We start from the raw sequence: 26,759 nt of genomic DNA on the forward strand, positions 1-26,759 counted from the left end.
CTCTGAAGTTCTCTCTTGCCAGATAATATTTTCAAAAGCATCTAAATGACTCAGCAGCTACAGCTTTTTGGTGATACTTCACATGCACCTGCAGTGCACATTGACCACGAGAAATGTACAGATATCTCCAGTTCACCAGACTGTAGGTTGCATCAGTTCTGCTTTATGAGGCACAGAGGTGACAAACCCAGCAGAGATGAGTGTTTCAGTGACAGAACTCAGGTGGCGCGAAAATGAAAGAAGAATATTGTATCTCTCTGGGACAATGAAAAACTCTCATTTGTCTTGTGAAGGGATACACTATTCCCAGGTTTTACTTCAACTCTTACATTTACTTTCCCTTTACAAATTGATTGCATAACTTCTGCATAGCACTTTTCATCTTCTTCTTTTTTTTTTTTTTTCTAGCAAAACTTCTTGGGCTTTTTTTTTTTTTTTTCTTGAGTTGCTTTTTATATGGATGTGATATAAGAAAAGAAACAAGAGGATTTTATTCTAAGTTTTCATGAATTATCACAGTTTCTTCTAATCCTGTAAAAACAGTAACATCTAAATGATCAGGCATTTAGCAGCATCATACAGCTGCATCTCAGCACCTTTTGTTCCTCCTGCCTTGCTGAGATGTGGAGGCACAAAACATTCATTTTTTTTCCTTGCTTGCTTGGAAGTAGCTTAACTGATGACAGCAGTACTTCCCTAATGCTCTTTAATAGCCATAGAAATCAACAGTACCCTTGCAAGTGCATAGTAAAAGCTCTAGGGCTCACACTCAGTGACTGCAGCACATGACAAACAACACAGCATCAAAAAGAGCAAACATCTCCCATCCCCACTATGTGCATAGGGGGTTTTCACCTATATAAAACATGGTGATAACAGTCTTGGTGATAACAATCTGATCAGCGACAGCTTTTAGAAAGCTAATGTAAACCAGTATTCATGGCATAATCTCAAAAAGCTCCAGTTAGATCTCCTTCCTCATGCACAATTTATAGTTTATTTGTTCCAGGGATGCCTAATACTATAATAATCATTTGGTAGAGCACGAACAAAAGGACAGTTCTGGGAACTGATGTGGCAAAGTAGCCATCCACCTGAACACATACAAACCTTAATCTCTTCAGGAAGAGGTATGTGGCTGTACTGGAACAGTCAAGAATAGGGGCAATATGAGACTGGTCAGAAATATCAGTACTGTCATTTATATTAGAAGCTCAGGTCCACATCTAGGAAACCTGCAGTCATTGCTTCATGCAATACCTGTCTCCACTGTGTTGTATATATACCCAAACTATGTGTTATCTTGCTAAAAAATACTTCGTCTTCTCAGGATCCTGTACCACTAACTGCTACGTCTTTCTCAGGTATCAGGATGGCCAAAAGCAGAGAGGAGCCATCGAACTGTGCTGGATGCTGGCACAGCAGGAATGCACAGACACCAGCATGCTCCTGTGTAAGCCAAGAACACCACTGCAACAGAAGTTTGTTTGGAGTCTCTCATAACATTGGTAAAAAATCTCATCCCTGAGCAGCTTAGTTCAGAGGATCCATATGAACACACATCTGAGCTTCTGAAATGCCACTGCAAACCCAGCTTGGGCAGCTTTAGCGTGAAAAGCTGCATGATGAGTTGGCTGTAGCCCTACAACATGAACCCCACCAGCAGACCTGGACCTACTTGCATGCTGAGCTCAGGCCTTTGACCCCTGGTTCACAGCTGGAACAGTAATATATTTCATAGATTTTTAATGGCTAGTCTCTGATTTGGCAAATTTTCCAATTGACTTATTGGAAGCCCTGGTAGCTTCATTTAATGAAGGACTTCTGATACACCAAGCAACCACAAAACAGAAGGTATTCAGGGCTGCCTAGTGTGTGACATACTTCTGATGATGAAAGCAGGAGGCAAAGGATACTCTCAGCTAGAGAATATCCTTTTCTGTGTACTAGACAGATTTGCTTCCAAGACCCCATGGAAAGACACTTTTCCTTTTAAAGCGAAACTGTCAGGAACATGTTTCTGCCCAAGCTCAGAGATCTCTCATTAAAACACACAAGAAGAAACAAAAGAAATGTATAAAAACTAACCAAATCATAAAGAATGACATTTCACCCCAAGATTTCAAACTAAGTCTCTATGTTTAAATAAAAAGGAATGCCCATTTTAGCACACAATTTACACAAGTTACGGAGAAGATATCTGTATATACCTTACCGCTCCAACTGACAAAGAAAGAACAGCACAGAAAGGCAAATTATATAGAAATCCTTCCATCAGATTCACTTCCCATTTTGATTACTGTAATTTTGTAGACTTCCTAATCATCACCCTTTTTCCTGCAGGGCCACAGAAAGCTCTGCAATTTCATGTTGCTCCAGGGATAATTCCTTCAATTAATTTCATAACAGTCTTAAAATAATATTTTTCCAAGTGGCCTCTGGATGTATGGTACATTCCTTTAAGTCTCTTTTTATTTCTATTTTAATATCCCTCTTTGTCTTTGCATTTTCTATACAACTGTCCAAAATTGAAAGTTGCGCTTTTTCACCTGTACAATTACCCCTACATTGATACATCTTCCCTTTTTCTCCAAATGTCTGCCTTGCAACTACTTTATTTTATGCTGCATGTTACTTCTCATTGTACTTCATCTTCATAATTTTTCCTGACAATTAATATGTGCAAATTTTAATTCTCTTTTAACAAAGCATTCTGTGATTGCTCACATGTTAGCATATGAGATATAAATATGCTTTAGTATGTTTATTTAATAACACAGATCTAATACAAATACTTCTACAATAAAAAGAACTGCTAGTGCTCTAACGCTTATGCTATCATAACCTTTAAAGCTCTATTTCTTTAAAATACTGAAGTCTACCTGCATCTACATCAAGCCCAGGGACTAAAGGAAGCAGACTTGAGACTGATACATTTGGAGGTGAACCTAAACCCATTTTAGTTTGTCACTACCATAGATGTTTTTAAAATCAGGTTGAAAAATGAATTTCTCTATGTATGTCTATTAAATCACAGAAATGCTTTTCATAACATGTTATTCATGATCTGTGTTGTACCAACATGCAAACTCCCATAATTGCAATGAAAAATGCAGAAACAGGGCAATTAAGAGGGGGGTGGTTTCAATGACAATTAGACTGTCAATGTGGTGTTTTAAATATGTGCAATCACGATCGCTTTCTAGGCAACATCTACTAACTTGGGCATGCCAGACACACTGACATATACTTCAAATGAGCAGTAAATAAAGGTTATTAATGCGTTGCATCATACTGCAAACTCTGATACAAATCTTGAGTGCACAACTGTATCTGACAGGGAAGCTCCACAAAATCTTGAAGCAGCTTTAAGACACTACCCTCTAGCAGAGTTAGTGAAGGAGGGGACATGTTCCTGCCTCTACAGCCCCATTCACAGTGCAGCATCTGAGCTTAACCTGCCACAGAGCTGGACTAACACTGAGTGCTAACATATGCATACCACTCTGCTGACTCTGTAAAAAGGCAGCTACCTCTGGCAGAGGGGAATTAGTAACATATTAAACCACCACACCTGCTTCTTCAGTAAATGACAGTCAAAATGTGTTTTTCTTTTCTAAATGTGGTCATTACTCCAGCAATCCTCCCACTGTCTTCAAGAAGGGCTTAGGGGCAAAACTTGTGACAACTAGAGTCAGCAAGCTTAGATATTTTGATTAAAAGGCAAAAACATCAGCTTTTAACCAGAGAAGCAGCTAATCTAACCAAATAATGTCCAGTAATCTTGTCTAAAGGTAGAAAAAAATAATAATTCCAAGATAAAATAACCTGGTTAACTGCAACAGTGATGTAATATTTCCAAATATTTTCATCAAAATCATCAGGCCATAAAATATATCATTACTACACTATCTGGGATATAAAAAACACCTCATCACTGCTGCATATTAAAATGTAAACTACATTGACTTACTGTGCAGCATGAGATTTTGTTAGATTAAAACAAGAGCAACACAAGGCACAAACACAAACAGGAAATCAGGCATGCACCTGCATGCGCTGTCTCTAAACAGAGGTGTCTTCAGAAAATCTCCGGAGGCAACATTTTGTTTCTTACGCAAAAGGGATAGTAAAATGTCAGAGTAAGCTGGCATCTCTACAGACACTGCATGTCTGAACAAACATGCTGCAATTTCTTGTTTTATTATAGCAACAACTCTAGATTTTTCATGTAGCGTCAGAGATGGCAACATACAGTTACTAATTGAAAAGGAGGTCACATGAGAACAACAGTTCCATCTTCTATATCAACTGTTTTCTGTGCTAACTGAATCCTTTAAGAGAAAAAAAAAAAAAAAAAAAGTATTTTGATAATCTAAGTAGCATTGATTCCCGTAATTCTGTTGACCTGGATCTCTGGGACAAGAGTAACCCCCCACTCTGTGGGGTTATTTTCACAGCCCAACCCTGGCAGTGAAGCTCAGGTGCCTTGGTTTAGTGTCTCCTCTCCCTACCTTCCCTTGAAGCCCTTTCCTGGGCACAAGCTGACCAGAGAGGACTTCTAACTGCGGTCTCAGCAGCAGAATACCACCGACTCAGTGCTGCACGGGAGGCTCCTTTGTCTGGACACACACACAATACCACTGTTATCAAAGCATGTTTTAGTGAGACCATGTAAGAATTCCAGAATCCACAAGACCTTTTCTCTTAAAATGAAGAATATGCACCATTTTTTATTTTTAAAAGAAGAAGCAAAAACAAAAGAATCAACTTTTGAAAAAGCTGGTGATGTTCTAGTTCTCCACTAGCCTTTGCTCGATCAAACACTGAATCAGTTGCCTGACTACCTTGGTTCACCATTTCTTGTCTCAAAAGAAGATACTGTTTCAATGATCTATTCAATGCATGAGTGCCCCATTCAACCTGTCAAGCAAATGGCTGATGCAAGGGATGACATTTAGCATGGTGGAATACAAGACAAAGTTAGCTGGATCTTTCTATTGCACAAGCTCTAAAGCATAATAATGCCTAAACATATAAAAACACCAAGCAAACTGCTAATACGAAGTAAACAATGCAAAGCTCACTAATTAAAACTAACCTGAAAGGAAATGGTTGATTTTCACACTAAATTCTATATATTTGATACATACGGTATAAATTTGATAACATATACCTTAATTTCCCTCTCTTAAGAAAAACAAACAAACAAACTGAAGTATCTGAAAAAAATCACTTCTAATTTTAATAAATAGATTAAAATAGCTGAGTTATATCACACTTCCAGAGACTTGATGATATATCATTCTGAGTGTCTGGACATGGTGAGAAATCAAGGTTGGAGAACAAATGAGACTAATGGATCTAACTAGGCTACAATAATACAAGGAAATACAGTGATATATGAACTAATACACCCGTTCAGTTAGGTGTGTGATCCATCACCTGAATAATCAAACTGCATGCTTCCTACAGCATACAAATCACCACCTTGTGTAATATATTTAAGATGTTTAATTCACTTCTGGTCTAGTGGTAATCACTGGAATATCACTCTCCAAGCTAAATGAATTCAGAACATTTTATAGCTGTTTCCCTTAACTATGAAATCTTCTTAGCCTGAGGAGTCCAAGAGTGTGGTTGCAAGATTGTCTTAAACTGATTAATTATGGCATGCTGCGGATAGGAGGAGTCTGTCCCATTGTGTGTGTGGCTGCATCACCACCCGTGCCAGCACAAAGACAAGCACAGCCAGGCCAACCAGGGGGTGGGACTTTCCCTTTGGTAGGCAGTGCAGTTTTAGGTTGCCTCGAGCAGTCTGTGAAGCAACGTAGACAAGACAATTGAGACGAACCAATCTAACAGCTCGAAGCCCTGGAATCGGGAAATCCCTCTTCTCTCTCACCAGCTCCGGTCTCACCATTCCTAGCTGTGTGGTCTCTCTGCTGCTCATCTCTGCCTGCCTGGTAAATACATTCAACTCCTGAATACTCACTTCAGCCTAAAAGGTTACTAGCTTCCTGGCAGGACAGTTAGTTGAATCAGTCTACCATGCTATAAACTGGTGTAAGACAAGATCAGAAAGGATGAAAGGAGAAGAGGAACTTTCTTATGGCAGCAGCAAGTCACCAACTCAATTTGCTTGTCATTGAATCACATTTTAAGGGAGGAACCCCATTACTTTAAACCCCATAAACAGATGATAGAGAGAATCAAGTAACCCCAGTGGGCCACTTGGCCTGCATAAGATCTGAAATGCCTTCTGGAGGACCTACATTTCCCAAAACAATAAAGCTCTTGGGGCATCACTTAAAAGTGTTAGGAGCTAGGTGGCATGGATCGTGAATTCCCTCTTCTCCCACTCCCCCCAGCCAAACAGAATCTGAATCATTAATCTAAATTAAAAGTTAGGGATGGAATTCATTCCAGCTATAAAGCAGTACAGTTTTATCATCATTCAAACACTTTCAGAATATCCTTTCATACTCCTTATGTGATTATTTTGATGTCTACAAAGCTTAGATAGTTAAACTGAAAGAAAAATTAACACTTCCAAGTTTCCCTCCCAACTCCCAACTCTAATTCTTCTAATTGTCTAACCACTGTGGATAGGAATGCCTGTGCTCGAGCATTTGATACTCATACAAAGAAGGGAGAGAGAAAAAGACAGCTTGCAGCTGCTTCTCTAAGAGCCATGGTACTAAGTGGTAATAAATCATGAGTTGCTGAAACAGTCTTTTATGTGATTTCCCCCCAATCCCACTATGAGATGTACTTCTTAGAACTGGTGTTTACTAACCATGCTCCATTATCATGTTGAGTAAGGGAACCAGTCGCTAGCCACAACTCAGGTGTCAGTGATTCATGCTAATTTGGAAATGATTCTTACAAATATTCTAAGCAACTCACATCCATGACAGTTTATATACCTGAAGTATGAGCTTCTTTACAGCTGAATGATCTAACTGGAAACTGAGTTTTTTGTGTTGCCACGATGCAGAGCTTGGTTTTATCTAGACTGATTTATGATGGCGTGAATGTCAACAGCATCCTGGGCTGCATTAGGAAGACTGCTGCCAGCAGGTCAAAGTAGGTGATTCTTCCCTTCTGCTCAGCACTGGTGAGATGTATGTGGAGTACTGGGACCAGTTCAGGGCTCCCCAGTACAGGAGAGACATGGACATGAAAGTCCAGTGAAGGGCCACAAAGACAATTAAAATATCTGATGTTGGGAGAGGCTGAGAGAGCTGTGACTCTTCAGCTTGGAGAAGAGGGGTGCAGGTGGGAAACGTATCAATGCATAGAAATACCTGAAGAGAGGATGCAATGAAGAGGTAGCTGGACTCATTGTAGAAGTTCCCAGGACAAGAAATACTGGAGACAAATTGAATTACAAGATGTATTTAAACACAAACATACAGCTTTTTTTACTGTAAGGGAGCAAGGGTATTGGACTATACAGTCTCCAGAGGTCCCTTCAAACCACAAGAATTCTATGTATGATCTGCATGCAATCACATTTAAAAAGTGGAAAAATACATTTTAAAACCTTCATTTCAAAACCATCCTTTCTCCACTTAGAGACAAAAAAAAAGGGGGGGGGAGGTACCATATTGTTTTCTAATTCTATTATTTATTAATACCTAAAAGCTGTGAATATTAAATATAAACATGTCTTTGTTTACTTAACTTCCGAGCTATTAATTTCATTCCACTGCTTGTACATACATGTGCATAAACATACATTATCATTACTCCATCCTCACACCGGTATTTAGAAAAATGTAGCTAAATATTTTAAAAGAGGTGTTTGCAGTATTTCGGTTTCATTTTTGTAATCTTCTGTGCTCACCTCCCTATTTTCTCTAATCACTTGGTGTATTAAAGGATTATATATAGTAGATAAAAATTTTACTTGGATCTCTAAGCATTTTATTTTATCTGAATAACAACTTCTTGGTATTCCACTCCACCAACTATTATCTCTGTATTCTTTCTCAACTGTTTAGATAAAAGGAATGGCCACTGCAAATGAAAGTGGTTTGTCAAATTTACAGTGCAGAAGCAGATAACACAATCTCATCTTTATTAAATCCAGCAGCTCATTAAAACTTTTTTCAGTATCTACTGCATATACTGCAGTAATTAACTTTATAGATAAATAAAGTGAAACCATGTCCATGTCTAGACCCCAGGAAAGTTGAAAAACAAAACCTGAACTTTTGTTTTTATGAATAACATACATTTAAACTGTAAATAAATGCACTGAAATTACTGTCTAAACAGATTAGTCATGAGTGATTTAGAAAACAGATTAATTGCAAAGTCCTGAATATCTGACAAACTTCAGTAAATAGTTCTTATGCTCTGAAATTCTAGAATACCATGATAAAATACTATGAAGGTGAAAACTGTTGCATAGCTTTCTTAGTTACGGAATTTTACAGGAGCCCTGGCACGTCCAATTCTAATTTATCCTGTGCAACTTAGCCTGCACATCTACTTTTAGCTCCATTGTATTTTATTCCCCTTTCTAAATAGGAACATAAACTTCAACAAATGAAATAAATTTCAATTATTGAATTATTGGGCCCAATCCTTTTTTTTTTTTTTTTTTTAAATGTGATTCACGTTTCCCCATAATGTTACTTTCAGCAAATGAAGGTCTATGTGGGAGATATGACATAGTGCACATAGAAACATTTTTTTTCTAACTTCCACCAGCAACTGAGATTTACAAGGACAACATGAAGGGATCCTATCTTTACACTATATTTATAAACAAGAAAAGAAGTATTCTAGAGAGTTACTTTTAGATTAACTACCTTATAAATTCCAGACTTCTAAACACATTTAATGACCTCACTGTAAACTATGTAAAGCAGCACTGCTTACACAATTTAAAAATATATATATTTTTAAATTTATTTGTATTTGATAAACAAGAGTTGGTATGCAAGGATCTCTAGTAAACCTCAACAGCAATGACTTCTTTACAGATACCACATTCTTTCTTTTCCTCTCTCATAAAACAAATGGCTCAATTACAGTGCTCACAGAGATATTCAGGAGCTATATAATTTTCAGGAACTATGGAATTCAGTTGAATAACTCCTAACACATTTAGGCAGCCTGTAGACTTATTCCATGAGGGCCACTGTGATGTTTCAGTCCTCCTCTGTCCTTGACCAAGGACACATTCACAGGAAGCTGCATTTCCCTTCCACCCCAATATCTGCAGGTTACTTGCTATGATGCTCAACAAGGTCTGACACTCATGGTGTAAGAATACATGCACAAGGTACCTGGCAGATTGTAAATGAATGATACCAGCTATCATGGATGTTCATTCTGGTGTGGTCTTTTTTTTTGGTTTCTCTGCAGTTCCTTAGTTTTCTCTAATCCTAATAACTCTGTGTGTTGTCATCTGTGACGGTGCCTCCGTGCTGCACATTCATGCTTAAACGTTATTACAAATTCCTCATGAAAGAAACTAAAATCCTGTTAACAACAGTTAATTAAATGTTAATCTATACTATTCTTTATATCAAATATAAAGAATATTCAATAGAATATGCCTTTTCCTAATCCACTTCCAAAGAACATCATCTGATCTCAGTGATGTCCAGTAGCTGTTTAGCTGCTACTGCAACTACTTGGAAAGGGCTTTGAGGAAGGTAGGTTTTGATATACCTGATTTGGACTCTAATTCAATATCTTTTCTAATATCATGAGTATCCTGGTGGATTAAGGAATCACTGATGCTTTACATGAACACAATATACAAAGATTCGATGTCTAAAATGTTCTATTTTAATGAATGGTTCAACTACAGTACCTGCTGCAGTAAGCTTTACTGGTCCTTGTCTCCAGAGAACATAAAGAACAGCAATATGCTTTCCTCCAGTCAAAGGATAGTTTTAACATTTAACAGCTTCTTGGTTGTTTTCTGCTAATTAAAGTAAATGCCTACACTGGAGGGAAGCTCAGCCACCTGCTCTTTTTTTTAATTTCCAATTTTGTTTTATTTTACTTTATTTTAATTTATTTTAAATTATTTTATTACAATTTTGGTTTATTAATGGAACTTGCTGCTTCAGTGATCTTTTCTTCGGTACTTTTCTTGTGATGGGTTAATTTTTGATAGTGTGACATTTCCTTTATTTAATCTGAGTAAAGATCACCTAAAACATGTTTCCCTTCCATCTTTGCCTTCTGCATCTATTTTTTGATGCTTCAGAGTTTCTCACTCTAAGTAAGAATTTAACTGAAGGTTAGCATCTACATTGCCAAAAATCTAAAGCTGCTTTAGCACGTCAGTGTATTTGAGTTGGGGAAAAAAAACACTTGAATGAACTGTTTAATCACAAATGTGCATGCTTTTAAGAACTACACAATGTTGCACCACAGGAAATAAAAACTTGGGGAGGAGAAAGGATTTGAGTCATTTAGTCATGTTTTTAATAAACAAATACCAGGAAAGAGATCCTAATTTAAGGCAAGCTAAAGACCTGATGAGTTATTTCCTGAAAGGTTCAATGAAATGACACAAACTAGAAATCATCAAAGATACACCTTTATAGACCCAGACTACAGAATTATAAAGTAAGTTTTTCACAATGCCCAGGACCAAGAGCACTGACCAATCCTAAAACCAAATTAGAAATTACCATTAATGTGTAGGTAAGATAGCAAATACTGCTGTGATAGCTAGGATATTCTTGTAAGGAATAAGGTCACATTGATATTAATGTAAACAGATACTTATTTAAAATAAAATGAACAGACACAGATATTTGGTAAAGGAAAAGTACTACAGAGATCCTAATATACACCAAGAGAAATTTCAGCAAGTGCTTCAAATATTTAAAACCAGATGGCTCTAACTATATATACTTCATAGTTAAACATAGTTAAATAGCTTCTCCTTTTATATTTTGATCCAAATTCAGATGATACTTCAGAAATTATTTTTAAATGTTATTTTAATGACCTTTACCCATTAATAAAACTGATGAGCAATGCGATTCATCTTCGCCATCTTCAGATGTCTAATTTTTTTTCTAGTTGTATCCTTCCTGCCTTACTGTAAATGGAGACATGAGCACCGTAGGAAAGAAATTCAACTAATCTATTAGAACTTAGACTGAGATGAATCACACTTGCTTAATCAGATTACAACTCCATTAACTAAAAAAGGATCCCCAAATTACCATTAGACTTGGAAGCACATATTTTGGACATCTATGTTAAAAAAGATGACTCCCATCATTTTTATATTCTCCCTGAATCTGAAAGCAGAATTTGTCTGTACATTGAGAAGAATCATTCTTTTTTACGATGTCATAAATGGGTAGACTACTAAACGATATTGCTCCTTCCATTAAAACAAAACTAAAGAAAACAAAACAATACCTGCAAAGCCGCCTATGCAAGCATGCTGCAAATCCCCTCCAAACTTGGCCAAATATTATTAAATAGAAGACAAGTCTACAGAGCAAAATTAAGATATGTGTGTAAGTACATGCTACTGTATTTGTGGTAGCTTGAACTAGTTAGAACCCAAACATCAGCAGTAAAGCGACTGTAATGTGGATTTTAGCAATACTAGTTATTTTTTTAGCATGTACATCAAGAACCTCTAGAGAGTTTGTCCTCAGATTAACATGCTAGAAGTCATGTTGTGACTTCTGCTATTACTGTAAGACATGAGGCTAGTTTGAAATAAAACAAATATGTTAGAACATACAATTAATTATCCTTTGCTCCTCCCGTGTATTCTATTCAACATCATTTAGCACACAGCCCTCTGTTTTGGAATGGAGTTGAACAACACTGCCAAAGGGGGAATTCTTAGAAGGACTTCATGTATAGAGGGGAAAGAGTTTTTTTTTTTTTTTTTTTTTTTTTTTTGTCTTAGCTAGAATAATGAATGACTAGTAAACTGCAGAGTAAGTAATTGAAGGATTTCAAAAGCCCAGAGAGAGTTACTTAAAGAAAAAAAGCCTGAATTTACTCATTGACACCACTTTGCACTAAAAGCCCACCCAAATATTTCATTTTACTCTTAACCTCAAGCTTGTGTTTATCAGCTTCTTGATGATCTCTTATCAATTCTACAGTGGAGAGGTGGGTTGGGCCTGAAAGCTGCAGTTTTGTGAATATGAGAGCTCAAAGTTGATCTAAAAACTATTGTGCGGAAGTGCGAAAATATCTTCTGGCCATCTTACCCTCCCTCGGCCCCCCTCCAAATTCACTAAAATTGGAGTCTTTCCTATGCAGAAGAAACACACATTTTTTATGCATCTTAAAACTGACTGCAGCTTGAAACAGTATGCTCTGTCTTGTTCCAGTGCAGCTAGCTGACTGGATAACAATATCTATAAGCAAAGGTCAGGGTAAAGACCTGTTTATGCACAGCTAAGCACTGACAGAGGAATACTTGCTTTTCTTCAGGTAGAAAGCCAGTTGAGGCATGTCAAGAATTCAAAGTTCAAGACTTAACTGTGAACCATGCTACTTACCAAAGCAACCTCAGCCTAATATGAGAAAAAACAGGAGTGAAGCAGAAAAAAAAAGATACCCCATCAGAATATGTACTTGCTATACATATTCAAAGATTCTAGCTAGCTCAAAGGAGTTGTTGTCTGATTATAAAACATTTACCTTACAGAACATCAGTTCAAGTCAGCACAGTTAAGCAAAAGTGAAGTAACTGCACAGGGTACAGTAGCCATCTAATCACAGCAGAAAGCCATCATGCTTTGTACCATGTGAGAGCATGCCCACAGAGAAGCCTGCAGTGCGATGAAGGTGACATCTCATTCTAATCTGCTGAAGTTGAGCAATATTCTCATCAGGCAGGACACATGTTGGATAAACCCCATTGGAAACACTTCGTAGAGGGGGTTAAAAAATAAATAAAAAGCTGGCTAGTCTTGTTCTACTTTCATTTGTGTAAATATGGAGGTATTTTGCTGAATTATGTAGAATAAACAAAAAAGAACAAACTAGTGCTAAAGAGAACAGAACAAACAATGAGATTCTGAAAAATATTGCAGCTATACTATATATGGTTCTGAAAAATACTGCAGATATACTATATATGCTAAACCTATATATAACAATATTTTGAAGAAGTTGGTGTGTGATGTAGTTTCAAACATCAAAAATAAAAATGGACAAATGATTTTTTTTTAATTATAAATTGCATTTTTACTTTTAATTTAGCAAGACTGGATTTAAAATAAAACAATACAAAAATTTAAAATACAAACTAAAAAAATTTATGTGCAGCTCACTTTTAATTTTTTGTTGTTGTTGTTGTTAAAACTTCCCTGGGGCAAAAACTGTTAAGATAACATTGAGATTAACAAGATATACTTTGCAAGAATGTGTGTGGGTGGGAGAAGGAGAGGACTATGTTGAAACACTAAGCAAATTATGTTAATAGAAACTATATGAAAATGCATAACAATACACAGATTTTAAGGGCTGCATCATTCAGCTTTCACTTAATCTTCTTCATATTCTAAATTCAATTATGTGATTTAAAGGTTCTTCTACCAGTCTTGCGAGAGCACTTCTTTATTTCCTTAAAGATCTTGAAGGGGAGCAGGGGAGGAATAAGGATCATTTCTAAAATATGCAATTTGGAAGAATGGCACTGACAGTATTGTCGTGCAAGTGATATATTCTCTTTCTAGTTTATCCTCACTGAGTTCCAGGTGAGCTTTGCTGCTGACTCTACTTGCATGCAAAATCAGTAATAGTTGACAGTTTCTGTAAATTTCCCCATAGATTTCAAAGCCCAAAGTGTTTATCATCATTTAGACTGACCTTCTGTATTTAAAAATATAAAAGTCCATCCAGTAATTTTGTGTTGCATGCAGCTTGACAAGTTTTTATTTGTTTTTCCCTAAGATACCTGTCCTCTAAGACAGTAGGAGAAGAATTCATCACTTGTCTTGAGATTCTGCTAAGTGCAGTGGATAAATCCTTAAAAGATCTTTTCCCGTCTTGCACTTCCTACCATAAGTGAAATATAGAAACCAAGCATTCAAAAGCTGCCAACAGACCAGAGCAGCTTAGAATCTTTGTTTAGCAAAATTACCATTATTGCCATTTCATGAAACAATGAAATTACACTTCCCAGCTTTTGTGGAAGTTGACAAGATCTACGATCCTTTCAATGAAACATTTAAGCTGTCCAGACTTTTTATGAAATTCAGTACTAGCTAAATGTTGAATATGAGTTTTGTCCTGTGTTGCTACATTAAATGCTATGAAAAATAAATAAATAAATAAATAATTATATTATCTCTCTGCAATTATCTTTAGAATGAAATATTCAATCCTGCCATAGCGACACTCATTCTGGAGTCATCAAACAGGAAGACAATGAAATTAAATTTTAGCCTGGAAAAGAGAAGACTGAGAAGAGACCTCATTAATGTATATAAATATCTGAGGGGAGGGTGTCAAGAGGATGGAGATGGTCTCTTTTCAGTTGTCCCCGGAGAGAGGACGAGGCAATGAGCACAAACTGAAGCACAGGAGGTTCCTGCTGAATATAAGGGGGTACTTTACCGTGAGTGTAAGAGAACACCGAGACAGCTTGCTGAGAGAGGTTATGGAGTCTCCTTCTCTGGAGACATTCAAACCCCACCTGGATGCCATCCTGCACAATGTGTTCTAGGTGATCCTGCTTGGCATGGGGGTTGGACTAGATGTTCTTCAGAGGTCCCTTCCAACCCCACTCATTCTGTGACTCTGTGGTAAGTGGATAAACTCCTAGGAGCCAGAGAAAATAGGGAGCTAGATTTTCACAGGAGAGCTGAGCAGCAACCCAAAACGGCCTGATTTTGTTGAGCTTGGACAGGAAACCCGAGCTGTGCTTGATGGCAAACACTAAATCATTCCACACAAACTGAGACAGCTCCAATGAGAGAGATTCACTTTACATTTCCTATAGCCTAAAGGCTAAAGCAGTTGTGTATGAAATTCCTATTTAATCTTCCTCAGGCAACAGAAAACTGAGCACAGTTCTCCAATATCAGCAACGAACGCAGTAAGCAGTGACTTATTAAGTGAAAGTGGGACACTGGCAATCTCATGTCCTTTTGTATGTTTAGCATAAAGCCCAATTCAGTCAACATGCTTGAAAAATGTCCCTTTCACCAACTAACCTATACATCTTGGTGGTGTTGAAAGCTGCCCTGATTAATACTCACATGATTTATGCAATTCTGAATATACATGAAAAGGGCAATATGGGTAAAATTGGATTAGAATGCAGAGCAATTGCTCCTGTGCAACATCTAAATCTAATAACACTCTGAAGGTGTTTCATTTTGTAACTGGTTATGGAGGAAACCTAAATTTACTGTGGCTATAGCACTTCACAGATCTACATTCAATTACTATGAATCCAGGACATAACCCTACTCAACGTGCCCACTGGAGAAACACTGACATTTTAATCTTAAATGTGCAATGCTGCATCACCTATCCCTGAGGAAGAAAGCTGAGAACACTTCACTTTTTAGTTTATCATGCATCTTTCAGAAAAAAACAAAAACAAAAACAAAAAAAAAAAAAAAAACAAACAGCTAGTGACTAGTTTCCTCTTTGTTAGGAACTTCCATCTCTATCCAAAAGGCTCTCGGTACAGTCCTCTCAGGAGGTATGCCTCCTGTAATTATAAGCAAGCCTAAAGGCCACTACTGAGATTAAAAAGTGCAGATGGTGAATGAATTCAGCACAAAACTCAGATAATTCTCAAAATAATACAGAGCACTCCAGTGATTTTTTATTTATTTATTTTTAACCAATTACTGTGTCTTAGGCTGCTGAGCTTACAAGATCTGACTAAAGATGGGTCATTGGAATAAGAAATCCAATACTTTGAGGGCCCTAAAATAAAATCCTTTACATGCAAAATATTTTTAGGGGTAGCGAATAATAGCTTGCTATTGGTTACAAGAATCTTATCTTCTGTGACCTGCCCTTGAACATCATAGTAGTAAGTGAAAAAAATAAAATAAAATCTCACTGATTTCACTAATGCAAAACCACAAACCTCTAGGCAGAAAGGCCTCACTGGGGGCACTGGGCTTTGAATCAGGCCTTCAAATGCTTCTTTAAAGGCATCCTTATGATTCCCTCTATAATTATTATGTTCCACCCTAACTACAAAGCTTTAAAGAGGCAGCAAGGTGTGTGGTAACAGCATTCCTACAGACTTGAAGAAAATGCACATTATACAGCAGAGTGACAGAAGTGCTATGCCGGTACTTCAGTTAAAAGTTAGTGAGATTGGAATCCTGGCAAACATTCAGGGAAATGCTGTATCAAGTTGAATGCATTAATGTTTTACTAATGACTTGAACTTAAACAAGCTGAAATCCTTCTTCAGAAAGAGAAAAAAAATCTGTCTTTTCAAAGAGCTTCCTAAAGGCCTACTGCTAAATGAAATTCTTTCGACTCCTAAAACCAAAAACTAATTAGTTAAATCTGTAAAAGAAAGATTAACTGAAGAAAACCCAAGGGAAAAAAAAAAAAGCCACAATAAACTGACTTAAGAAATTCTCATCTAGGCTGAACCCAAACAAAAATCAACACAGGTCAAATTAAGTCATTAATTTACTCTAACAGGATTTTCACTCTCCTTGTATTATTTCTGGCTCTTAACTTCCTCTTTTTAAATTCTTCAATGCCAATTATAAGAACAGGTTGTATAATTTCTGGGTAAATTTGAACAGCATCCAAACACAGTTTGGGTTTATGAAATAAAATTAATGTCTTCCTTTTTCCAGTAAGTACACAAAGAGGTTTGTGAGGAAAGAATGTTCCATATACTGTAAGATTTAGCAAAGCAAAAAGAATAAATGAATATTCCTGATTCCCAGCAGACTCACTAATCACCCTGCACCATTTTACACTTGTTACGTTTTGCAAGACCAGGTCAGAAGACTGCTAACTTCCATAGGAAAACTCTGAAGAAAGTTCTCTGTCTTCAACCAGCTCCACTTTGCTGCTGAGTTAATGCTAAACTAGCACATCTGAACTCTTTGCTCTTCATCCTATCTGTTCGGTACTGGGAAGGTCACATACACAGACTAGTGCCCTTTTCTTCAAGCAGGTTTTTAATCCCTCATCATTCAATGATTATATAAAGTTTCAGTTTCGGCACATTCTCAGTGCCCGCCAGCCCACAGTGAAGATTTGGCAGATGTAAGTTAATTACATAATGTAATACAAATAAGCTTTTGATTCAACATCCTGAACAGGCAATAAAATCCAACATGCATTTGCTGATACATTGTTATCCTGTTTCTTACAATAGCAAAAATGTCTTAAATCAAGATGTACAACTTCCAAAACTTTAATGACAAAATGTGTCTTCATTACATTTTATCCATTTTTAATTTGTCTTCATTCTTAGTGTATCTCCAAAGGTTAAGAGTCACTAACTTAAGAGCCACCATTTCTTGGTGGAAAACTGCTTGTCACATATATAAGCAGTTTGCCTCAGATGTGTTTATCCCCCTCGTATAAATAGTAATCTACTTTTTCAAGAAATCAAGAAACTTCCCCCACACATTTTACCTGCTGATCAGATGAATCTTTATGGAAACTCTAGGGACTCCACACTGTTAATTGACAAGTGAAGTGATAGTTAACTCATCCTCAATGATAACTAGAATCCCTCAATGAAACAGTTCATGAAATCAAACAAGCTGAGCTGCTATGAACTCATCAAGTTGGTGTCCCTTCTCTTGTTTCATTCTTCTCTAGATCTCTTTGGTCTGTCCCAATCAAAACCATTTGCAGCTAACAACCAATAGTATTTCACAGGCTTATTACAAATCACTTTAGGAATTAGTGTCTTTCTGCAGGTTCTCATGTCACTAGCAATCACTGTTATTCTTGATAGTTCTCATTTCTTCCACTTAAGCCTAATGTGTCTCCTTAATCCCTTTAATTCTCACATTTGGGCCTAATTTTGCTGTTCCTTGGCATGCTTCTTTTGCTGCTAGCAGGGCCTTATTATATATCATAATAACCTAAAACCTAAATTATGGATTGTTTTTAAGTAAAAAGCCTGCTAAGTATGTATAATGCTAATCTTGAGCATCATCTCCCTTGCCTCTCACCTGAACAGGCCAAAGAAATCAATGGCATTATTCAGCTCTGTAAGGCAAGTGGGATTTTCCAAGAGCAGAGCCAATGAATGATCATTATTCATTAAAAGTCTGGTTATGCAGCACATAATCTCAGCTAAAAATTATTAAAAAAAGTCTACCAGATGATGGTGTGGGGAGACTTCCCTTTTATCCAAGCAACCCAACAGCTGTGATGCTCATTCTACGTGGAAGACAAGGCTATTGGCCCTGACTCAAAGAGAACTGGAACCGAAAAACTCCTTGCCCTAAAACCTTGATCTAAACCAACAGCCTAGAGGTTATACTGGGATGTACTGCTCCTAATTGGCATGTTTAAGACTTCCTATTTTGTGGAACACAGCATTTATTAGCAGAAAAAAGAAAAACAGAGGAAGAAAGGGGAGAAAAATTAGATGGAATGTGTTGGCCCTACTGTAGCATTACTTAGCTGGAAATTGGAATATCTGAGTATAAGCTATGTTTGAAACACTATTTAAAAATTCATATACATGGGAGGCAAACAAAGAATGAACACAAAACAGGCCAGAATATAAGTGGGGGTATAGTGTTAGAGCACACTATGGGGAAGATGGGTTCAAATACTCTGAAATGAAGGAAGGAACTTGATACAAGTCTTCCATGTTTGGACAAATTGCTCTAACCTCTGCAAAAAAAATGTAATTCACAGTACAATTGCCCCTCCTTTCCTAATGAAGAGCAGGACCTCAATTCACCCCTTCAACTACACTTTTTTGCTTTTGTTAAAAAAAAAAATAAAAATAGAACGGGGAGCAGAAGAAAGTTTTGATTTTGGCAAAAATTAGCATTTGAACCCAAACAATTAAAAACAGACAGAAATCTACAAGCAGTTTTCTACATGCACATTTAGGGCATAAGGTGATTTTCAAGCTAGAACAAGCAATTCTTTCTAACTGTCTAAAATGCCAGGATAAAGAAACCAATAAAAATGGCACAGAAAAAAAAAAAATCCCACTGATTTCAGTAAGGCTGGTATTAGACTTCATGTGTGCCCCATGTAATCATCTCTACACAAAACACATCACCACTCCTACCCACTTTCATGGATCCATTTAGACACACACTTTGCTGAGACTGTGCAGCCACATTTACAACAACCCCCAGTGAAGTAATCTTTTATTTACAGAAAGGTGGGGGCTTTTTTTGTATGCTTGCTTGTTTGTCATTTTTTTTTTTAAGGTAGTATCAAACTACTGTTTAAATCCCCAGGCAATACTTACAGTAAGAAGCGTGACATGTGGAAAATTGTTTGGGCACCAACCTCAAGTATATCCAACAGCAGCAACAAGCCTGGCAACAGACCAGGATCCAATACAGTACTTGGCAAATGACTGAATATCCCTCCAACATGCCATGCCCCCATTTTTAAGCCAAAGATAAACGTTGTTGATGGTTCCTGCCAAGATGAATATGCTCAAATGCCACATGGGAGGTCAAGTAAGGTTGCTGCAAGCAATTCCCAATGATATTTTACCAGTCTACTTCTTTACAAACTGTCAGATACTGAATACAAAATGTACGTTCCTACACTGTTATTATAGATCACCCTGGAAAACACTTCAGTGGTATGGCTTTAAAAGCAGCACTGACAATGGTTTAATTTTTGTAATTATATTCAGGAGTATCAATCATTCCCTTGCAAATGAATAAAGCATACCAGAACAGTGAAATTTCTAAAAATGTGTTTTTATTTAGTGAAATTAAGGAAGACATATAAAATAATTTAATTTCGCAAACAATGTATGTTTTCTCTAAGTGGTAGAATAATGCTTCTTTAATTGATAGTATTTTTTTTGCATGAATGTATCTGGGAAAGGTCTACAAAGTTTTCCCAGAAATTAGATTTAAAGACTAACTTAAAGGAATTGTTTTTGAAAGATTCTTGCTTCAATGGAGATTTAACCACATGTTAGTACAGGAAGATGCAGTGTTGTGTTAAGGCATTTAGGGATCTGTAATGAAAAGTTTAAATGAGATGTAGCTAATCATGTAAATCACCAGTTTCAGTGAGCCTTTGCTTTGCAATGTTTTGGCTTAAAAGTCAGAAAAGCTGCTCCAGGGAGCCTGAAATCAAAAAATTCTTGTTTGTTTCCTTCCCTAGTGATCCTCACATTCCTAAGCCAGCCAAGAGAATCTGTCATTACTTCCCCTTTGAAACCACTGTACTACCCTTGAGGCACTACCATAAGACACTGCTTAGCAGTCCTAAAGAAGCAGTTTTGTGGGGGACTTTTTGTGTTTGGAGGGCTCCACTATCACTGAGCAAAGAAGGGCATTGGGTAATGGAGGGACAAATTACAGTTCAAATTAAGACCGAACAGAAAACACAGCACCAACTAAGCAAGAGTGGGTCATATTTTAAAAATATTTTGGTGCAGAAGAATAGATTTAGAATAGATGAGTATTTTTTCACTTCAAGAAGGTCTGAATTTGAACAATTCAGGATTATCTACAGCACCTACATAAAAGATTTTTTTTCTTATGAGAAGAAAAAGAATGAAGACAACATAGCTGTGACAATCTCTTACCGAGAAGCACTTCTCTGTAGCTGGCATGCAGCATGCTGCCATAGTACTGGTGCCACGGCTGTAATACCCATTGCTGGCTAGCTGTACTTGTGCAAGGGAATGTATTTGCCCCTGACACTGCCAAATTTGGAAAGCTGATGTCTGAAGTACAGTGTCTGAGCTGGTGTTTGAGTCTAGTGCCAACTTTGGAGTATATTTATTTTGTTATATAACATCAGCAGAATCTGGACAACAATTTGCCTTAAACCACTTCAGCGAATTTCACATTATTTGAAATATAGCACAACTCTCTCACTAGTGTGCAACTTCACATTTCACAAAGACATCCAGGAATTCAACTGTCCAGTTCAACTGGGTTTCTTCTTACCTCTCCACTAGGAAAAAATATATATATATATTTCCCCGCCTTCTGGTAGCATTGGTTCCTTTATTTATCCTTTAAATTATTTCATAATTTAAACATCAGCGTTCACTATTGCCACATGCTTGCACTTGCTATGAAGTGTTTTTTCTTCACCTCATTAATGGAATGTGGAAACCATTTCTGAGAAAAGACATTCAACAGAGACTATTTTGCAACTGCTGTGAAAAACAAAAATCCATACTTTCAGCAAAGTTTTTCTAAAATGGACTCTCACATTTCAGTATCAACAGGTCTCCACATGGTCATTTTAAAATCTAAATTCAACACAAATGAGAAAGCAAATCATTAATATCAGCTACAGTAGTTTTTTTCAGTATCTCATAGAGCTAACCCTGCAGTAGCAGGGTTACACTACATCATCATCTTGTTCTAAGTAAAACAAAAGTGCAGTAAATCCACTTTATTGATCATCTTGAGGCTCAATCCCTAAACATGAAGAACTAGAACTAATTCTACCTTTAAAAAAATACTAGTGCTGATAAATAGCTGGACGCTTTTTTAATTTTGCTTTTTAATTATCTTTATGAAACAAGCTACGTAAAGTCAGAAAGGCAGTACAGCTGTACGTATGTAGGTAACTGATGGTGACAATAAGAGTCTTTCAGGACTTAATATATCAACCAGTTCTTTCTGGTGAAACCTCTTTTGACTTGAATACAGCAGGCCTATGCTCTCACTTGTAAACTACAGTCCTAAGCGCTTTCTTTCCTTTAGTCTTTCCTTTCTTTTCATATTGAGCCCATTTAGTTACTCTTTAGTTACTCATAGAAAGTCATCATTGAACAATCATAATTCTTTTAGCTATTGTCCATTTATATAGCCTGGAGTTTTTTCCCTTGGCCAGTAAAGTAAACAAGTACCCCCAGCACTGTATTTCATCTTTTCAGATCTTGGGTCATGATTTGGTAACACAGTGTGGCACTCACGTCACCTCACTCCTGTTGTGAGCAACTTAACAGGCAAGAGCTGGCAGAGCACTGACTTGGCTCTTTTCCACTCCCTTACACACCTGTTCTGCCGCTGCCCTAACTTGCTTACCACAATTGCTGGTCACATTTAGAGGATAAACAAAATTCCAGATCTACAACAAAATTCACATCGGAGCAGTTTGATGTCTCCTTGTAGTTGCTGTGCCTCCATGCAATTGCCTGAGGTAACAGAGCCCCAGTCAGGTGATCATTTAAGAGACTGACTAAACTGCTTCTGGATTTGTCCTCATCAGTCACTGCGCAATGAGTGGGGAGGATCAACCATCAAATAAAGATAGGGAAAGACATGCTCTTTTTGTCCTATTCTCAGTTGCAGACCGTGAACAAATATTCCAAGACACACAGAACTCTGTTTTACAGGTGACACTAGTCTGGGGCAAAATCAACTTTATAACTCATACTGTTCAAAGAGAGCAGGGACTGGTGTTGTAGCTTCCCCTTGCTAAGGCACAATAGGACTGGAAGATATAAAATCCTTGGGTCACAAGATCACTTATGGAGCATGGCAGAATTCATCTTAAGTGAAGTACCACTTATTTCATTCACAACATTAAGTGCTGTGTGGTAGCTATCACAAACTTGTTACTACAGTAAAATTCCTGATACAGGAGCTGGAAGTCTGAAGGACGCCATTCTGCTGAGGATGTTGGTAGACTGTGCTGAGGCTTTCACTCAGCTCTTGTGTGTAGTCTCTTAGAATGATCTGGCTTAAAATCAAAAACACTAAAACAATAATCTTAGTACCACTGAAATTCTGCCAGAAGTTACCTGAGCTGCAAAACACTTCCTTTGATGTCTTTCTGAAGAGGGTGGAAACAGAACTAGATAAATTGCTGGCTTTTTCACCTGTTACAGATTCGAAAGAAACTGCTACTAAATTTGAGTTGTTTCAGATAGACAAATATTAATGTTTTGATCACAACTTCATCCCTTTTAAATATAGTTTTATCATCTTAAGGCAAGCAGAAATTCAAAAATACTCTGAAATGCAACACAGCTCATTTTTCACTGTGTCAACAAATAGACTCAGGAAAGCAAGGACCATCCAGATAAGTAGTCTGCAAAATGACAATGTCACACGTTCTAAAGGCCCTAAAAATCAGCAAGCACCTTGTTATCATAATGAATCTTTGTACGATGAAAAATAACATGGTGTTAAAATTGACATGCTGTTACAACTCTTCCAAGTGGAAGCAGATGTGGCAGGACAGTTTTCAGATATGAGAAAAAATTCTTGGTATAGAGTTGGAATATACGGAGTGGAATTTTTTTTAACCACAGATTTGCCACTAGAAAGCGTACAAATAGCATGAAGAGAAGTCTCACAGATGTTGGATTAACAAGGAGCATCTCAGTTTTAAGAAAGGATGTTAATCGGACAGTTCATTGAGACAGCAAACTTTCTTAGCTTTAATTGCTCCCTTCACATGAAACCTTGAAACATCTGAAGTCTGAGTATTTGTTCACCTACTACAAGAACTTGAAAATCATAAGCAACATCACCATACAGTGACACCTGACATAAGAAAATGATGGCATTAAAAACAAAATATATCGCCCTGTCTTCAGTTCTCTTTTCTTAGCTTTCAATTTTTCTATCCTATGCTTCAGTAAAAATAAAATATTTAACGAAAATAAGCTAACTGTTACAAACTCTTATGTCAATACTTATTCTCTGTGGTAACAAGCACGTTTCCAAAAGTCTTTAGAGGTAATGTCTCTTCTGTAATGTCCAACACAATGGAAAGGATAACATGATTTAACAGCCCACTCCCAGCCATGGTGAATGGTGGCAAACTGATCTGTTACAGACAGAACAGATCCCTGTTCACTGATCTTAATACTAGTTGTGCTTGTGAAGAAAGCACGAGCTAAGTACACATGAGCCGAAAACAAGCTAGATTGAAGAATTTTTTTCTAAGTATATTATGAAATCAGCTATAACATTTATTGCCCATTATTCATAGAGTTATGTATCACATATGATAAAAATGTATTAAAGCAACATAAACTAGTCATCTGTTACCATCCACAGGAATATATTCATTTATGAATATCTGGAAACACTTGATGTTAATAAATTGCCTGTTGATGTGTTTTTTTTTTACCCTCAAACAGCTCCTTCTTTGTTCTTTAAAACCCCAAAACAAACCTTAAATGTTTGTTTCCTTAAGTGAGTGTGTGCCAGTATTCTCCAGTTGTTTTCATCCTTTCCTATTGCATATTCCAAAATCTTGCAAGGTATCATCAGTCATTAAAATTCATCACCTGATGAAGATTGGTGACAAGACACTAAGGATTCTATTATGCTAAGGAAGTTGAGGCAGAACTTGAACTCAAAAGCTTGAAAGCAAAATGTATATCAATCTGCCCATATGAATAGAGGAATGGTGGCTTGTAATTAGAACCTTTAAAGAGGTAGGCAATCATAAAAATAACCCAAAATCTGTAGCCTCTCAAGATAAAAGGTTTATCACAATTTATGCATAAAGAGCCTGGACAGGAAACACAAATGTAAAACTACAGAAAGCTCAGATATCTGAGTAGACTTAGAGAATTTCACTCTCCTCAATAGCTTGATTATTTTTTCATTAGATGCAATTACCACTTCTACTAAACCTCTCTTTGTAGTCACCATCAGTAGTCCAAAATACAGGAAAGTTAAAAAATAATAATAAAAATTCCAGGAGACAACATAGACTTCCTTCAGTGAAATTCAATGTTCTTAAGCTTCTAAAGTATACTTAAACTCCTTCTCTTTTGTGAACAACAAAAACACATCTTAGAGTACTCACCACCGTCTTCAACCATGAAATGAAAAATGTCACTGGTGGCATTGTCACCCACTCGTAGAACGTAGCATATCTTCATATCATCAATATCAGCTGTAAAGTCAGAAAAATACATTTTATTTTAAATGCTGAAGATCGGAAACTTTTTTTTTTTGTAGAAAAACATGACACGCATTTAATAGTTTAGCTTCATCAGAAAAAGATCAAGGCTTTCCAGTAGGGCTCAGGAATTTCAGTATTAACAGAGGTGAAGTTTTAACAGATATCAATCATTTCCTCTCCTTTTACTTTCCTTTTCCCAGTCCTCTCTTTCATTTGACATGTATGTACAAACAGAACCAAAAGGAAGTGTAAGAATATAGGCTCAACAATCAGAATTATTTCATATTTTTTGTGGTGCATTTTCTTAAAGAGAGGTGCATCTCCACCAAGATATTGATTCTGTCACTGTTCTTCATCCTGAGCAGTACTGCAGCCTGCTCTAATGGAGAAAATATACTGGGTTTTGTTCCTGTTTCAGCCATTTCTGATAATTAGGGAAGATGTTCAAGCACTGGCTTCAAATTCAGCTGTCAACCATACAGATGTTTGAAAGGAGGTACAAAGTGTTCTACTCTAAATAACACATCACAGGTCACGGGAAACCTGGGGCTGAAGTAGCAACAAAACCCAGGTTATTTTCTATGCTGAGTTCTACCCTCCATTCCAAGATGTAAGACAAAGCAGTTCACACAACCCACTCCTGCTTCTAGAACTAGATTACTTCTGGCATGCAGCCTATCTCTAGGATAAGATATTCCTACACATTCTGCAGTACAGAGATCTTAATCTCTTTAGTCCCCCCAAAATGCCCTCTTCTTGCTATCCACCTGTTTTCAAATGATATGCCATATAATCTCTATGAACTTGCTGTCACAAACAGTGTTTAAACACAGCAATTGCCTGTTTTAAGAAAGCAAAGACATGTAACTTAAGTAGACAGACAAGACTTCAGTAACAAAAATAAATAAATAAATAAATAAAAATTGCATAATTGTGATTAATCGATTCAAAAAAAAGTGTGCAACAGGTAAATGAACATTTATTAATGTAATGTTTTCTGGTCTCCTTAAGTAGAGACAAGAAATACGCAATATATACAAACTAATTTTTGTCACTTGTTGGTAAAAATCCAAGTCAAAGGCCACACCATGGCATGGAGTAATTTCTATTTCACTCATTTTTAAGAGAAAGTCTTAGAAATTAATAGCATTAAAGTAGGTCTCAAGTACCATCCAAGTTCCATTCCCAAGTGTGTTGGTAAAAACAAGCCAAAAGCACTTTTATTAGAGCTCCTCAACGTCCTCAGTTCCAAAAGCAGCCAGACATCTTCTAAGGCAAACAAGTTAAGAACCCTATCAGCAGGGATATGTCACTAAAGAATCTCTTCTATAAATGTTTGAAGGAAAGTTAAAGATCAAAAATTCACAGGGCTGTAAAGAGGATGCAAACAAATACCTTCTTATGCCAGTGCAGCAAATAAATCTTTCATCCTGCAAACACTTACACAAGTACTTAGCTCTGCCTATGCGGGTAACCTTATCAAAATCAATGGTTCCAACATATATAAAGATAAGCACTTGAGCCAATGTTTGCAGGACCATCTCATCAAAAAAGCCACTTGTCATCAAAAAATCTCTTTTTTGTGGAAAGAATTGCAAAGGCTTTCTGTTCATTAAGTACACATTTAAAGTCAGTTGAGTAATTTTATACTTTTCTTCCACAGCTGATTAAGTTATGTTAACTATAAAAAAGCTGACCTGATTGTAAGCATAATTCAT

The 26,759-nt window shown here is 36.8% G+C and overlaps 1 protein-coding gene across 1 annotated transcript in view; it reads right to left on the bottom strand.

The window, feature by feature from the left end:
- FREM2 (FRAS1 related extracellular matrix 2) overlaps window positions 1–26,759 on the bottom strand; it is a 130,205-nt gene that overhangs the window by 94,141 nt on the left and 9,305 nt on the right. The window contains exon 2 of the mRNA XM_038174201.2: window positions 24,943–25,032. Coding sequence (XP_038030129.2) covers window positions 24,943–25,032 — 90 coding nt within the window. The remainder of the gene's footprint in view (window positions 1–24,942; window positions 25,033–26,759) is intronic.

The sequence above is a fragment of the Anas platyrhynchos genome, chromosome 1, assembly GCF_047663525.1.
Source record: "Anas platyrhynchos isolate ZD024472 breed Pekin duck chromosome 1, IASCAAS_PekinDuck_T2T, whole genome shotgun sequence".
Taxonomy (NCBI): Eukaryota; Metazoa; Chordata; class Aves; order Anseriformes; family Anatidae; genus Anas; species Anas platyrhynchos.